The sequence below is a fragment of the Myxine glutinosa genome, chromosome 12, assembly GCF_964187855.1.
Source record: "Myxine glutinosa chromosome 12, kmMyxGlut1.1, whole genome shotgun sequence".
NCBI classification, from domain to species: Eukaryota; Metazoa; Chordata; class Myxini; order Myxiniformes; family Myxinidae; genus Myxine; species Myxine glutinosa.
In genome coordinates this window covers 58819826-58837015 of record NC_136272.1, presented here as the reverse complement: position 1 = coordinate 58837015, position 17190 = coordinate 58819826, and the positions used below count along the sequence as shown (strand labels likewise).

The window sequence follows — 17190 nt, the reverse complement described above, 5'->3', positions numbered from 1 at the left end:
TCATTTCTTCTTTAATTAACTGGTAATCTCTTCCTTTTTCTTGCTTTTCTGTCATTAGGCCGGAATGACAGTGTGGACTTTTCATTTTGGAGTTAAATTTCTTTATTTATATAATTTGCTTTGTGTATGTCCAGGTAACAATGTATTTCAAAGCACAATTTTGAATATATATATTTTTAATAGCCTCTCTCTCTGCCCTCTGTACACTGAAACATGGCCCACATATCTACGTAATAAATGGATGGCCAGCTAATACTATAATTTAATCATCTGAATCCTGCTGAATCTATTTACACACCACATGTTTTACACCACATGTGGTTATGCGACAGAAATGGTTGGATGCCGTCAGATGAAACCTGACATTATCGGCAATCATTGACCAACTGCCCATTTAATGGTAAGGTAATGATGGCACATGGGGTGATGACACAATCACCTGACCATTTAATGGTAAGGTAATGATGGCACACGGGGTGTTGACATGATCAACTGACCATTTCATAGTGAGGTAATGATGGCACATGGGGGTGATGACGCGATAAACTGCCCATTTAATGGTAAGGTAATGATGGCACACGGGGTGATGATGCGATAAACTGGCAATTTCATGGTGAAGTAATGATGGCACATGGGGTGATGACATGACCAACTGACCATTTAATAGTGAGGGAATGATGGCACACCGGGTGATGACACTATCAACTGACCATTTCATAGTGAAGTAATGATGGCACATGGGGTGATGACGCGATAAACTGACAATTTCATGGTGAAGTAATGATGGCACATGGGGTGATGACGTGACCAACTGACCATTTAATAGTGAGGGAATGATGGCACATGGGGTGATGACACTATCAACTGACCATTTCATATTGAGGTAATAATGGCACACCGGGTGATGACACTATCAACTGACCATTTCATAGTGAAGTAATGATGGCACATGGGGTGATGACGCGATCAACCACCCATTTAATAGTGAGGGAATGATGGCACATGGGGTGATGACACTATCAACTGACCATTTCATATTGAGGTAATAATGGCACACCGGGTGATGACACTATCAACTGACCATTTCATAGTGAAGTAATGATGGCACATGGGGTGATGACGCGATCAACCACCCATTTAATGGTAAGGTAATGATGGCACATGGGGTGATGAAGCGATCAACTGACCATTTAATGGTAAGGTAATGATGGCACATGAGGTGATGACACGATCAACTGACCATTTCATAGTGAAGTAATGATGGCACATGGGGTGATGACGTGATCAACCACCCATTTAATGGTAAGGTAATGATGGCACATGGGGTGATGAAGCGATCAACTGGCCATTTAATGGTAAGGTAATGATGGCACATGAGGTGATGACATGATCAACTGACCATTTCATATTGAGGTAATGATGGCACTTGGGGTGATGATGCGATCAACTGCCCATTTCATAGTGAGGTAATGTTGGCACATGGGGTGATGAAGCGATCAACTGACCATTTCATAGTGAGGTAATGATGGCACTTGGGGTGATGACGTGACCAACTGCCCATTTCATAGTGAGGTAATGTTGGCACATGGGGTGATGACGCGACCAACTGACCATTTCATAGTGAGGTAATGTTGGCACATGGGGTGATGACGTGATCAACTGCCCATTTAATGGTAAGGTAATGATGGCACACGAGGTGATGACATGATCAACTTACCATTTCATATTGAGGTAATGTTGGCACTTGGGGTGATGACGCGATCAACTGCCAATTTAATGGTAAGGTAATGATGGCACATGTGGTGATGACATGTTGGCACATGGGGTGATGATGTGACCAACTGACCATTTCATAGTGAAGTAATGATGGCACACGAGGTGATGATGCGACCAACTGACCATTTCATAGTGAAGTAATGATGGCACACGAGGTGATGATGCGACCAACTGACCATTTCATAGTGAGGTAATGATGGCACATGGGGTGATGACATGATCAACTGACCATTTCATAGTGAGGTAATGTTGGCACTTGGGGTGATGACGTGATCAACTGCCCATTTAATGGTAAGGTAATGATGGCACACGAGGTGATGACATGTTGGCACATGGGGTGATGATGTGACCAACTGACCATTTCATAGTGAGGTAATGATGGCACACAAGGTGATGATGCGACCAACTGACCATTTCATAGTGAAGTAATGATGGCACACGAGGTGATGATGCGACCAACTGACCATTTCATAGTGAGGTAATGATGGCACACGAGGTGATGATGCGACCAACTGACCACTTCATAGTGAAGTAATGATGGCACACGAGGTGATGATGCGACCAACTGACCATTTCATAGTGAGGTAATGTTGGCACATGGGGTGATGATGCGATCAATCGCCCATTTAATGGTAAGGTAATGATGGCACTTGGGGTGATGACGTGATCAACTGCCCATTTAATGGTAAGGTAATGATGGCACACGAGGTGATGACACGATCAAATGACCATTTCATATTGAGGTAATGTTGGCACATGGGGTGATGATGTGACCAACTGACCATTTCATAGTGAGGTAATGTTGGCACGTGGGGTGATGATGTGACCAACTGACCATTTCATAGTGAGGTAATGATGGCACACGAGGTGAAGATGCGACCAGCTGACCATTTCATAGTGAGGTAATGATGGCACACAGAGTGATGATGCAACCAATTGGCAATTTCAAGGTGAGGTAATGATGGCATCTGGGGTGATGACGTGACCATCTGACTATTACATAGTGAGACAATGATGGCACATGGGGTGATGGTGCAACCAACTCACCATTTCATAGAGAGGTAATGCTGGCACACGGGGTGAGCAAGAAGATCTCCTCGGTTAGCTCTCACCATCGCCTGAAACGAAAAGGTTTCGAGTTTCTGTGAGTTTACGGGAAAAATGACCATAAAAAATCCTTGATGTTTGCTTGATGCTTTCTGATTGTGAAGAGGATGTAATATTTGAGTGGAATATATCACGATTGTTATTACACGATGAAAACATGCTCATGAAATCTTACATTTAGAGATCCAAGGGGTTCATACACGGCCTTCACGTCGCTGTTTTGTTGAAGTTCCAGAGGGCACTGAAGGTATCTGAAATTATACTTGATCTGCAAAAGATAACACTGCACTGTAATAATAATAATGATAATAATAATGTCTTATCATTCACTTAGAAGAGTATTTTGTACTTTCAGCAAATGCCCAACTTTACACCTTATTTTACACAATTAGATAATCAGTGCGTAAAAATGCTTTAGATTTATGATATATAGTGAGTGGTTAAAAGTGAGTGTTTGGGGTGATGATGAAATTACCTCACTATGAAATGGTCAGAACACTCACTATAATTAGCCACTCACTATTAAGCACTCACTATAATTAACCATTCACTATTAAACACTCACTATAATTTAACACTCACTATTAAACACTCACTATAATTAACCACCCACGATTAAAAACTCACTATAATTTACCACTCACTATTAAACACTCACTATTAAACACACACTAAAATTTACCACTCACTATTAAACACTCACTATAATTTACCACCCACGATTAAAAACTCACGATAATTTACCACTCACTATTAAACACTCACTATTAAACACACGCTAAAATTTACCACTCACTATTAAACACTCACTATAATTAACCACTCACTATTAAACACTCACTATAATTAACCATTCACTATTAAACACACACTAAAATTTACCACTCACTATTAAACACTCACTATAATTAACCACTCACTATTAAACACTCACTATAATTAACCATTCACTATTAAACACTCACTATAATTTAACACTCACTATTAAACACACTATAATTTACCACCCACGATTAAAAACTCACTATAATTTACCACTCACTATTAAACACTCACTATTAAACACACACTAAAATTTACCACTCACTATTAAACACTCACTATAAATAGCCACTCCATATGAACCACACACTATTATAGTGAGTGTTAAATAGTGTGTGATTAATTATAGTGAGTGTTTAATAATGAATGGTTAATTATAGTGAGTGTTTGAAATAGTGAATGGTTAATTATAGTGAGTGTTTGAAATAGTGAATGGTAAATTATAGTGAGTGTTTAATAGTGAATGGTTCATTATAGTGAGTGTTTAATAGTGAATGGTTAATTACAGTGAGTGTTTAACAGTGAGTGGTTAATTATAGTGAGTGTTTAATATTGAATGGTTAATTATAGTGAGTGTTTAACAGTGAATGGTTAATTATAGTGAGTGTTTAATAGTGAGTGGTTAATTATAGAGAGTGTTTAATAGTGAGTGGTAAATTATAGTGAGTGTTTAATAGTGAGTGGTTAATTACAGTGAGTGTTTAATAGTGAGTGGTTAATTATCATGAGTGTTTAATAGTGAGTGGTAAATTATCGTGAGTGTTTAATGGTGAGTGGTAAATTATAGTGAGTGTTTAATAGTGAGTGGTAAATTATTGTGAGTGTTTAATGGTGAGTGGTAAATTATAGTGAGTGTTTAAGAGTGAATGGTTAATGAAAGTGAGTGTTTAATAGTGAGTGGTAAATTATAGTGAGTGTTTAATAGTGAGTGGTAAATTATAGTGTGTTTAATATTGAATGGTTAATTATAGTTGGTGTTTAATAGTGAGTGGTAAATTATAGTGAGTGTTTAATAGTGAGTGGTAAATTATAGTGAGTGTTTAATAGTGAGTGGTAAATTATAGTGAGTGTTTAATAGTGAGTGGTTAATTATCATGAATGTTTAATAGTGAGTGGTAAATTATAGTGAGTGTTTAATCGTGAGTGGTAAATTATAGTGAGTGTTTAATCGTGAGTGGTAAATTATAGTGAGTGGTAAATTATAGTGCGTGTTTAATAGTGAGTGGTAAATTATAGTGAGTGTTTATTAGTGCGTGCTTAATTATCATGAGTGTTTAATAGTGAGTGGTAAATTATAGTGTGTGTTTAATCGTGAGTGGTAAATTATAGTGAGTGTTTAATCGTGAGTGGTAAATTATAGTGAGTGTTTAATAGTGAGTGGTAAATTATAGTGAGTGTTTAATCGTGAGTGGTAAATTATAGTGAGTGTTTAACATGTAACAATGATTACGCAATGATTACTAGATTTTTTTTTTTTTTTTTTTTGAATACAAGATCGAGGCTCGTGAAAGAGCGAACATTAATCACACAGAAAGACAAACCGACACATAAAACAAATAACATCGGGAGCGGTAGACCAGATGGGGAGAGAGGGGGAAGGACACAAACACAACATTTGAGAGCAGGGACCGAGAGACATGGAAACATCGAGAGATCTGTGGGAGGGAGAGGGCTTTGGGGGTGGAAGCGTGGGAAGGGGGATGGGGGGGTGGGAGAGGTATAAAACATATGGACACTGCCAGGACTTCCAGGAAAGAAGTTGGAATTTCAAACAAGGTGGATCTGGGGTGAATTAGTGGGGGTAGAAAAGATCAAGGTTTTTGGATGGGGGAAGATAAGAGATGGTGGTGAACAGCTGTTTTAAAGACCTGGAGGGAGGAGTGGGATTGAAGGGAGTGTGGGAGTTTGTCCCAGAGGCGGGAGAAAAGAGGAATGAAAGAGTGAAGGTGAGCAGAGAGCCGAGATTTCGACAGTTTAACCATCAGAGGGTTGCTGGCAGATCTTGTGCGACCTGTAGGAATATTTGGGGGACAGAGCACAGAGAGAGCTGGGGGAGCAAGGCCGGAGAGGAGTCGGTAGAAGACAGAAAGGCTACCTACCTGCCTGCGGTGAGTGAGTGAAAGGCCCTCAGAGATAGCTTCATCGTGGGAGATTCCAATGATTCTGAAAGCTTTGGTTTCAACAGCGTGAAGCCGAGCTAGGTGTGAGGCAGGAGCACCAGCCCAGAGGGGAGAACAGCATTCCATTGAGCTGCGGATGAAAGCCTTGTATGTGGTGAGGAGCTCAGGTGTGCCTAGGAAGGACTTCGCACGACGGAGGATGCCCAGTCGGCGACTGGCTTTGGAGGCCAGCTTGGAAATGTGGTTTTCCCAAGAAAGATCATGGCAGATAGTGAGACCCAAAAGCTTGAGCGACAGAACTTCTTGGAGAGGATTGTTGAGAAAGTAGGAGGGTTGTCCAGTCGATCTTTTCGGAGAGACATAGTAAGAGTGTGAGATTTGTCAGGATTGAAAGACATGTTCCACTTGTTTGACCAGTCTGTGATTTTGTCCAGGTCTTCAGAGAGTGAGGAGGCTGCAGACTGCCGATCTGAGGGAAGAGGAATGGAGCGGCAGAGAGTGGAGTCATAAGCAAAGAGATAGAGAGGATTTTCCAGAGAGTCGGAGAGATCATTGATAAAGACCAGAAAAAGCACAGGGCCCAGAACACTGCCTTGGGGAACTCCAGCCTGAACAGGAAGGGGAGATGAGAGAAATCCATTCAGGGCCACACGTTGACTACGACCAGAGAGGAAGTCTGCAAGCCATGCATGGAGATTTCCATGGATACCATAGGAGGAGAGTTTGGTGAGCAGAGCTGGGTGCCAGACCGTATCGAAGGCACGTGATATGTCAAGGGAGAGAGCTCTGATTTCCTGTTTGGCATTGAGGAACTCCACCCATTGTTGAGACAGCAGAAGCAGCATGTCCAGAGTAGAGTGACCTGGTCTGAAACCAAATTGATGATCAGAGATCAAGCCATTGGAGAAGAGGAAAGACTTCATATCCGAAGCAATGATGGATTCCATGACTTTGCTGATAATTGGGAGCAGGCTGATTGGTCTGTAGTTGCAAGGATCTGTTACGATGATGTAAGATGTTGCAAGATGACTCACAATGTAGGTTATGTATCATTTACAATGTAACAATGATTACACAATGATTATAGATTACTCACAATGAAAGTATAAACTATCAATGAAAGTATAAACTATATATGATGGAACGATCGATCACACCATTAATAACGAACTATATGGGATTGAACGTTTGATCACACCATTAATAACTTCGTATGAAGGATTGAACGATCGATCACACAATTAATAATTTCGTATGAAGGATTGAACGATCGATCACACAATTAATAACTTCGTATGAAGGATTGAACGATCGATCACACCATTAATAACTTCGTATGAAGGATTGAACGATCGATCACACAATTAATAACTTCATATGGAGGATTGAACGATCGAGCACACAATTAATAACTTCGTATTGTAGAATAATAAATATTCACATATATTGACAGTTGTTAATATTGCTAGCTAAATTACAGAATGTGATCTTGTGTAAGAAGTGTTTTACCATGCAGCTGAGCAAAAGCCTTGGGACTGGAGCCAAGATGATTAAAGACAGCATCTGTTCCTGTCAAAATAACCTTTGTTCCATAAATTGACAACACCATGTCTCGAGTGTTCACTTGAGCCATGGAAATAGGACAGGAATGCGCTATCTGTAGGATGGCTTTTGTCATCTCTCTTCAAATCAAGGCGCTGGGCAATTCCTCCTCTCCAGGTCATGAGAAAGTGACCTTCCTCGATAGGCAGCTGTCCCAAAGAGCTTGTGGGGCTCTCTGGATAGGAAACGGGTGCCTCGGGGCGCCTCGATGTCTGGGAGCTATGAGCCTCGTGCTGACCTCTGCATGCCAATGTCCTGAGATCAAAGGAGCTCTTTGCTATTTAACCACCATGCTCCGAGAGAAGAAGGAGAATTCATCTGAAGACGCGGTACGAGAGGAACTGGTGATGGGAAGAAGCAGGAGAGAGAGCAGACGGGAGACGCGCGACGTCGCGTCATGTGGTTATTTGTAAAGTATAACTGTATTTTCGTGTAAATATTCGTTGCAAGATTTAAATAAATTTATATTTAACTTGAGTGAATCTTATAGAGTTTTTGGCTGAGATGCGTCCAAAAAGGGTCACGAACAAAGTTCTTTAACAATTTGGAGGCACCGCTGACTGCAACACTCAAAGAGGTCGGCTTTAGATACGGTAAGGTATGAAGTTTTTCCTGCGTATTATTTTGCTAACCTCAGACAGTGTCTGTAAATGGAACCTGGTGTGAATGACTTTGGATGCAAATAGCATCGATATTGGTGTAGCTTTTGTCTATGTATCACGAGTATTTTGTATGCGAACATGATTTCCCATTCAGCGATCGAAAACGGGGCTAAATTGCGCTGTTCACGTGCGATTTGGCTCGTAAATTACGTGCTGCAACTCATTACCAAAGCCGCATGGTTGTCTGACATGCGCGGGTTTGTATTTAGCGAGCGGATGCCGATTGCGCTCAAAATAAACCAATTCGTGCTTTCAGTAGGCGTAATATCTTGCGATTAGTTTTATTCAGCGTTCTCATAGCTGTCGTGTAATTGTTGAGCCCGCGATGCATAAATCACGGTTCATATACACGCTCAAATGTACACGTTCCGGTGCACAGTGCGCACGGCCGAACGCACGACACAGGGCTCATATATTTTGATGTTCGCTCACCCGAGCGTGTGTTCGTGTTCAGCGTGTGCTCAGCGTGTTCGCATGTACCAAGCACATGCTCAGTCACCGCTTTGCGAGTCAAACCGTGGGTACACGCTACGAACACGTATACATACATGGTATGTGCAGGCCGCACAAATCAGTGCGGGCAGCACGACCCAGCACAGGTAACACACGTGAATCATCGCTCCGCAGTTCATTTGACGTGGACGGGACATTTCGTGCACACACCCACACGTACGTAGGCGCACTCGAATCTTGCACGATTGACATGCCCGTTCAACGTGCACGAGACGCGCGGCATCTAAATATATAGATTTTTTGTGTCCCAGCTTTGGCTGTTCATATATTACAGACGGAATTGGAAGTAAATGGGTTTTGTGGTCGGATGCTCGTGACAGCATTATGAAATGCTGTAATTCATATCGGTTGCATGCAATTTGTAAAACGTGCTTTCAAAATTCCGTGCGGTGTACGTGCGGGGACAGGTGGGGATTGGCGAGTGTCGACTAATTACGTACACACTGTGATAGACAGCCAATGAACGCAAGCGCTCAGAATGCCGGCGATGCAAAATACACGGTTCATATACACAGTACGCACGGGCGGAGGGCGCAGCATTTTACATCGCTTCGCTGGTTGACACGTACGCGAGCATCATTTAGAGAAGCAGCGCAAATATTTCTTTCGTGTAAAGTGTATTAACAGACTGCGATTAATTGCAGTACACGGTTATTGATTTTCACGGTACAGATAAAAAGGGCGGTGTATAAGTTGGAAAAATAAACCCGGAAGTGGCGATCGCATTTTTTTACCACGAAATTATTTTATTCATGTTGGAGATAGCGTTCACAAACGCGACGCGTAATTGTTACCACATTTAAGTGGCGACACGTAAATGATGCTCCGCCCTCTCCCCACGTGCAGAGTAACTAATTGTAACTTTTATTGTGACTACGGGTGAAGAGTACGTCTGTACACCGTCTATAAAAAAAACATTACTGTACACCTTTCTATCCTGCGAAAATCACAGTTACTTTTTTTTCGTTACAGCATACAAAATGACATTTTAATAAAGATTTCAAATAAATTCATTTAAAGTTCCCTGCACATTGCAATAAATATTGGGTTAAAATTGAATAAAAAACACAGTCACTCGATTGGAGTGCAACGGTCTTTTGTGGAGCAGATAACGAGTTCTTCAAAGAAATAAGGACCCACGATGCCAACATCGACACACACACACACACACACACACACACACACACACACACACACACACACACACGCTAAAGTGAGGTGGTCTTATGCAGATAAAGGCGGTGGTTTTATACTCGTATTAAAACCCATGGCGGCTTAATCTTTTAAGATGAGTTGCTTGTGGCCCCTCGGTGTGAGGACGCATGGGTTTGAATGACCATGTAACTTCAGTATTTGGGTTGAGGCTCATACAAGAGCTGACAGATTGAGGTAGGTATGCTCTCCACTGAGTGCCGTTCTAGTTTTTTTTAAAGAAGTCACGTCATATCAATGATTGTATGAGGAATGTGAGACAGCATGCTTTTGGGATTGTATAGGATCGTAAATCCCAAAAGCACGAGTTAAGCATATCACCCCATTTCCCTCCCACCTTTCGGTGTCTCTCAGTCGCCTCTCTCCCCTCACTCCTTCCCCACTTTCTTTCCTCACTCCCTCCCCATCCTCCCCACTCCCTCCCCACTTTAGACTATACTTTCAGGGATCATTTCTATAGTTTGTGAGTCCAGAAACGTAACTGAAAGTGAACGGATACGTTAGCCCTGATGAGGAGCAGAAATCTCGCTTCCTGAGCGCGAAGCCGGCTTGAGGTGCTGCTTTTGCGGCTGCTTCCTGCCATTGATGACCGTAACCAAAGTTCCTTGACAGTGATAATATTGAAAATGGTGCAGGCAAAATGAGGAGCACTGGGAGTCTACATTAATTTTGCATCCCAGCTTGTCCCAGCTTGTCCAGCTTCTCTGCCTTGTCTGTGTCCCCGCTTTCCACCACCACTGCCTAGTACCTTCCTTTGCACCCCCCCCCCCCTCACTCCTCTATGCCCCCCCCCCTTTTCCCTCCTGCATCCCTTCCCCCCTCCCTTCTTTTTCTCTTTTCTTCTCCCAACCTACCTGTTACCTGTATTCCTGGCTTCTCACCCCCTTCCCCCGACCACCCTCCCGCTCTGTAATATGACATTTTCACCTGTAATCATCCCTATAGTTGAATCCCAAAGAGGAAAATATACATTTTTTAAAGGATTTTTATTGCGGCGGCCATCTTGGATGACAGCTAAATTTTATTCGATCAATATGAAAAATGATGAGAGGCAATCCCATGTCACAGGGATGTAGAATTTCTATACGGCACACCCATTGAATGTACATTTGAAAATTTATTTTGGATTCGAATGCTTCGTTTGTTCCAATTGATGGCATGGGGTGGAAATATGTCTTGCAGGTAAACGTTATTGTTTTTCCCTGAACCCCTTGCCATGAGATGTTATGTCTTCATTTTATTGTCTATTATAAATCAATATTAATTAATATGTTATGGAGGTAATATTATCATTGACACAGAAATCAGGATTGTGGATTTTTGCCGGGATTTTTTCTCAGTGATTTTAAGATGGCTGTGTTAAAACACACAGTTTCCTGGAAGTCCTAGCAGTGTCCATGTGTTTTATAACTCTCCCATCCCCCCCCCCCCCTCCCATGCCTCCTCCCAAGCCCTCTCCCTCCCACAGATCTCCCGATGTCTCTGCTTTCAAATGTTGTACTTGTGTGCTTCCCTCTCTCTCCCTGTCTTGTCTCCCGTTCCCTTTATCATATGTTTTATGTGTCCGTTTGCTTTTTTGTGATTAATGTTAGCTCTTACACGAGCCTCGATCTTGTATCCAAAAAAAAAACAAAAAAACAAAAAATTATGATGCCTACACCATGTCATCAATGACATGATTATGATTTTACACACTTGCACAGGTGATGTTGCACCTGTGATGGAAGTTTTCTGTCATTCATATCAACGAATGTAGAGAAAATCAAAATTGTTCTGTGCAGACAGACAACCATACGGGTTTAAATGTAATATCCTCTTTTTTTGATGGAGGTAATAGGATGAGTGGGAAGCATATTTTCGCTCCTTGGAGGGCCCCCAAGAAGCGGCATTGTGTTTCCTACTTGTGAAATGAGGAATCGGGCTGTATTGAGCTAAATGGTGTTCTATTGAATTTTATTAGGATTTTTTTTTGGCTGATTTTTTTGTAGTTGTGGGTTTGGAACAACATATTATTGTTCCTTTGATAGAGCTTGTGATTTTCCATTCTCTTCCAGGCTCCTTTGTAGGATTTGATAGGGAAATGGATTAGAGTGGACAAATATTTTTTTATCGGTTAGACCTTTGGCCGAACTTTTGAGTTAGTTTTCAAAATTGAAGTTGGACCAAATTGGAAAAGGGATTATGCATAAAAAAAATTTAAAATTAAAAAAAACCACCGTTTAGAGGCCATTTTTCCCCGCAAAGGGCCTTTTCGGGGACCGTGGTTGTTGTTGTTTTTTGGTCCCCTTTTTGAAGCAATGTTTTACAAGGAAAAGGAAGCAAGGAAAAGGAAGGAAGTTCCGTTTACAAGGAAGCAAGGAAAAGGGATTATGCATGTTGTCTTTTAATTGGTTTAAAAGTGAATTCTTTAAAAGGGAGCATTGACATACTTAAATTGAAATCAGAAGATTGTGATAATAAACTTGATTTTTTAGAGGGAGATGATTTGTGATTTTAATTTCTTTTTTTTTTCTTTTTTCTTTAATTTCTTTTCTTTTTTTTCATTTTAATTTCTTTTTTTCTTCTTTTTTTTTCTTTTTTTCATTTTTTCCCCATTTTTTTTCATTTTTGTTTTAATTTTTTTTCATTTTTTTTTTCATTTTTTTTCTTCATTTTTTTCTTTTTTTTTTCTCATTTTTGTTTTGATTGTTGATTTCATTTTTGAGTTCATTTTTTATTTGACTTTTGGGTTTTTGCTTTATGATTTGGATGGAAGGAATATTTATGTGTTAATTAAATGTGGTCGGTGGGCGAAATCCACAAAGCGTGTATAGATGCACAAAGCCCTGTATTAATTATTTCAGAAATGGTAATTCCACGAGTCCAAAGAACCACTAATAGACCGTGTTGGTCATTAGAGAAAGGGTGATGTCCTCGTCCCTGTCATGTATTTTTTCAAAATTTTTTATTTCAATGTGGTAGGTGGGCAACACTACAAGGTATACCTCTTCAAGGTGTGCGGAAAGCCCCGGAACATTTTTTTTCGTTAAATTCCACGAGTCCAAAGAACCACTAATAGACCGCGTTGGTCGTTAGAGAAAGGGTGCTGTGCTCATCCAATTATTTTTTTGTAACGTTTAACGTAATGTCCTGCGAAATCTGCTCGTTTTTGTGGCCGAGTCGTGATTACATTGAGCTCCTATGGTTGAGGCTTCTATGGTATTCCTATGGTTGAGCTCCCTTTATCTCGGTTTGGTCACGGCAGATGAGCGGACAAAATGACGAATGCTGCGGCAGGAGCAATAAAAAGTGATTTTTTATTTATTTTTTTTTTTAACGATTATTCGATATTGTTACGACTCCTTGTAAATAGGTATACTAATTGGTCGGTGTTACATATTTATGTGAATGTATGTGAATTACTATTCAGGTCTTTGCTTATCAATGTGTAGTCGATTAAGGGTTGTTGTGGTTGGAGGGTCAGGAGCCCTTCTGGAAAAGAGACCGGAAACGGAACAAGAAAGACACGAGGTCGAGAGAAGCGACGAGGATTCTTCTTCCTCGCCCCGCTCCGACGAGAGGTGGGATCGATATTGAGCCGCGTGGAAAAGCGGCGTTCCCCAAGCCCGTCTGGCGAGAGGAGTTACCGGGACGTGTACCTACCCGGTGGACACGTCAAGCTGCCGGGGGGGCCGTGCACCGACCCAGCGTCTGGCACCGTTCGCGGCACCGTCTACAAAGACGCGTACGGGTCGCACGTTGGGGCCTAACACGCGTTGCAAGCGGCGTGTGGCTTTTGCCTGCTGTACAGTACCCGCTTCGCGTGGCCAGGAGGGAGCTGCAGCCGTGGTTCCCGGTACGATACATGCCCGGTGGAAACACGTCCACCCGGGGTTCGTTCAACCGCCCGAGTGCGGCGAAGCCGACCATCATCTTGGTCAGGAGGGGCCCAGAGACATTGTGAGGGACAGAGACCAAAGAGGGTCGTGAGTACAAAAGGGGACACACGTATGTAAGATGGCCATCTTAATCATCTAGGGGGATTGCTTGTTGAGTGTGAATTGTTGATGGTGGATTGCTCGGGGAATATATCCTTGATTGTATCAGTGAAATTGTATGGTATCATTACCATTGAAATATATCATTGAACATCAGTTTTCTCTTGGGTGGAATTCATATGGATTGCGTTGCGAAAGCGCATATATAATACAACTTTCTGGCGAAGTTCCTCTCACGGTCCGGGGGTCACCGAGACCAGGTATTCACCGAGGGGACCACGTAACAGAATTGGGGGCTCGTCCAAATTACGATTTGCGGATTCGCAATTGGGTCTACGTCCGGGATCTAAAATTGTATAAAATAATAAAACAATATTTATATTAATTAAAATTTATTAATTAAGTATTAATTGGTAAATTTTTGGGGAAATTGGGGTAAAGTCTTGGGTGAAGGTTAACAGGTGTTAACGATAGGCACCATGGCGTTTGTGGCACAGAACTTTGCGGTAACCCCGAGTGAGGCACAGTTCCGAGCGTTACTAAAGTCGGACCTCTTGAAATTGGCCAAACATTTTAACTTGGAGGTCCGAACTAATTTGAGGAAGGCAGAGTTGCAGACCATGGTGATACAGTCTATGGTGGGATTAGGAACATGGGACGAGTTAGCCTGGGAGTGGCTACCCGAAGAACCAGAAGACGTTGAGCTCCGGAAACTGGAGTTGCAATTACGGAGCCAGGAACGGATTAAAGAAGAAGAAAGGAAAGCAGAAAAGGAAAGAGCAGAAGAAGAAAGGAAAGCAGAAAAGGAAAGAGCAGAAGAAGAAAGGAAAGCAGAAAAGGAAAGAGCAGAAGAAGAAAGGAAAGCAGAAAAGGAAAGAGCAGAAGAAGAAAGGAAAGCAGAAGAGAGGAGAGAAGAGAAACAAGCAGAGGAAAGGAGAGTGGAACGAGAACTCCAGGAAAGGTTAGAAGGAAGAAAAGCAGAGGAGAGGAGAGCTGCAAGGGACCTCAAAGCAGAGGAGAGAAAAGCGGAAAGGGAATTAAAGGAACATGACATGGAGCTTCAGCAAGAAATTAAATTCAAGGAGCTGGAGTTAATGAGAGAACGGGGAGAGGTACCACCCTTGCTGACGGGGTCGACATCTAACCAGAAAACCTGGGATGTGGGCAGACATGTGAGGCTGGTTCCACCGTTCAGTGAAAAGGAAGTCGCGAAATTTTTTCCACACTTTGAGAAAGTGGCTCTACAATTAAACTGGCCGGAGGAGGCCTGGACCATACTAGTGCAAAGTGTGCTGGTGGGAAAAGCTCAAGAGATTTATTCGGCGCTACCAATGGACCAATGTGCAGATTATGAGGTACTGAAGAAACACATCCTCAAAGCCTATGAGTTGGTTCCGGAAGCTTACAGGCAAAAATTCAGGAATGCCAGGAAGAGGGAGAGTGAGACCCATGTGGAGTTTGCCAGAGTGAAAGAAAACATGTTTGATCGGTGGTGTGAGTCAAAAGGAGTCGGGAAAGACTTCGAAACATTGCGTGACTTGATCCTGGTGGAGGAATTTCAGCAGTGTGTCCACGAGGACATCAAAGTGTACCTGCAGGAAAAGAAAGTACCAAAGTTGTGGGACGCAGCCACCATGGCAGATGATTATGCCTTAACCCACCGAATAGGGGTCCACAAACCTAACTCCTCGCCTAGACTTCAGCAGGGGAGTTATGGAACACCCGGTGCGGAGAACGACCTTACATGGCGGCGGCCTCGAGATGATTATGGGGACAACTATGATACCCCAACTGTTAGAAATCAGAGGGCTACGGGCCCAAGACAAACTTATTTTTCGGGGGGCTCAAGGCCGACCCCGAGGTTCTCCCCCGGGCCTACTTGTGCTTTTTGCCATAAAACTGGACACTTGATGTCCCAATGTTACCTCCGGAAAAGGGAGAACCCGGAACGGAATCAGTCTAGTGCGACTCCGAATGCACTGGCAAGTGCAGGAAATCATTCTTGGAGAGCAGAGCTGGGGGAAGATTCCCCTGTCAAAGGTACGGCGTCCCGGGAGAACCTTGTTCAGGAGGGCTACAAACATTTCATTTCAGAGGGGTTCGTGTCGCTGGATGGCGACCCGAGTAACCAGAAGCCAGTTAGGGTATTGAGGGACACAGGAGCCCACCAATCGTTGATGCTGGAGGGCATTTTGCCATTGTCGGAGAAGACGGCAACTGGGGTTAGTGTGCTTTTACAGGGGGTCGGGGGCTATGTTAAAGCTCCGCTTCATGTCATCCAGTTGAGTTCTGAGTTGGTATCAGGGCCGGTCACCGTCGGCTTACAAGCCACCCTTCCTGTGGAGGGAATCTCTTTTATTATCGGGAATGATTTGGCCGGGGGGCGAGTTTCGGGTAATCCAATAATGGTGGAAAAGCCCAGTAAGAAAAATAACACCACTCGGTTAGAGATGGAGATTCCGGGTATCTTTCCATCCTGTGCAGTGACTCGGGCTATGGGTAGAAAGCACGCGGAAGAGAAGGAGGAAGAAAGAGAGGGGGAGTTGGAACCCTTAGAGGTACGGGAAGACAACTCGGAAAAGGGAAATAACCAGGGGAGGGATTCCCAGGAATTTCGAGAAATGGTAGCGTCTGGAACGAAAGGGGACGTGGAGTGTCCGTCGGAGACCGCGGGGAACGAAGTGGAGCAAACCGCGCTGGTCCGAAGGAGACTAGTGGAAGAGCAACACGAAGACTCGGAGATCCAGAGGTTAATTGAGAAAGCCGTTACGGAAGAAGAGGCTACGAAGATACCTGTGGGGTATTTCATGAAGGGGGAAACCCTAATGAGGAAATGGAGGCCACCAGAGGTGCCCGCAGACGATGAGTGGAAAGTTCACTATCAGATTGTGGTGCCACCGCTGTACCTGAAGGAGATATTGAGTTTGGCACATGAGACCCCTTGGGCCGGGCACCTGGGAGTGAACAAGACCTGTGACAGGATATTGGTACATTTTTTCTGGCCGGGATTGCGACGGGATGTGGCGGAGTTCTGCAAGTCCTGCCATTCTTGTCAGCTGGTGGGAAAGCCGAATCAAAAAATCCCACCCGCCCCGTTAAAGCCAATTCCAGCTTTTGAAGAGCCATTCAGCCGAGTCATTGTGGACTGTGTGGGCCCTTTACCCAAAACCAAAGCTGGACATCAATACTTACTGACCATCATGTGCGCATCCACCAGGTTCCCCGAGGCAGTGCCTCTGAGGAAAATAACGGCGGCAGTTATTGCAAAGGCCTTGATTAAATTTTTCACTTTGGTTGGTCTACCTAAGGTCATCCAATCTGATCAGGGTTCCAATTTCATGTCCACGCTTTTCCAGCAAGTGGTACACCTGTTGGGGGTGGAACAAGTAAGATCCAGCG

General features: G+C 43.1%; 1 protein-coding gene and 1 non-coding gene across 2 annotated transcripts in view; one reads left to right on the top strand and one right to left on the bottom strand.

The window, feature by feature from the left end:
• TRPA1 (transient receptor potential cation channel subfamily A member 1) overlaps positions 1-17190 on the bottom strand; it is a 405999-nt gene that overhangs the window by 136950 nt on the left and 251859 nt on the right. Inside the window, exons 19-20 of the mRNA XM_078766842.1 lie at positions 3059-3151; positions 2824-2894 (exon numbers count right to left, since the gene is read on the bottom strand). Of these exons, the coding sequence (XP_078622968.1) occupies positions 2824-2894; positions 3059-3151 (164 nt within the window). The remainder of the gene's footprint in view (positions 1-2823; positions 2895-3058; positions 3152-17190) is intronic.
• On the top strand, positions 10244-10463 carry LOC137438288 (small nucleolar RNA U3). Its single transcript, XR_010986683.1, has one exon. It is a non-coding gene; the product is annotated as a small nucleolar RNA U3 (small nucleolar RNA).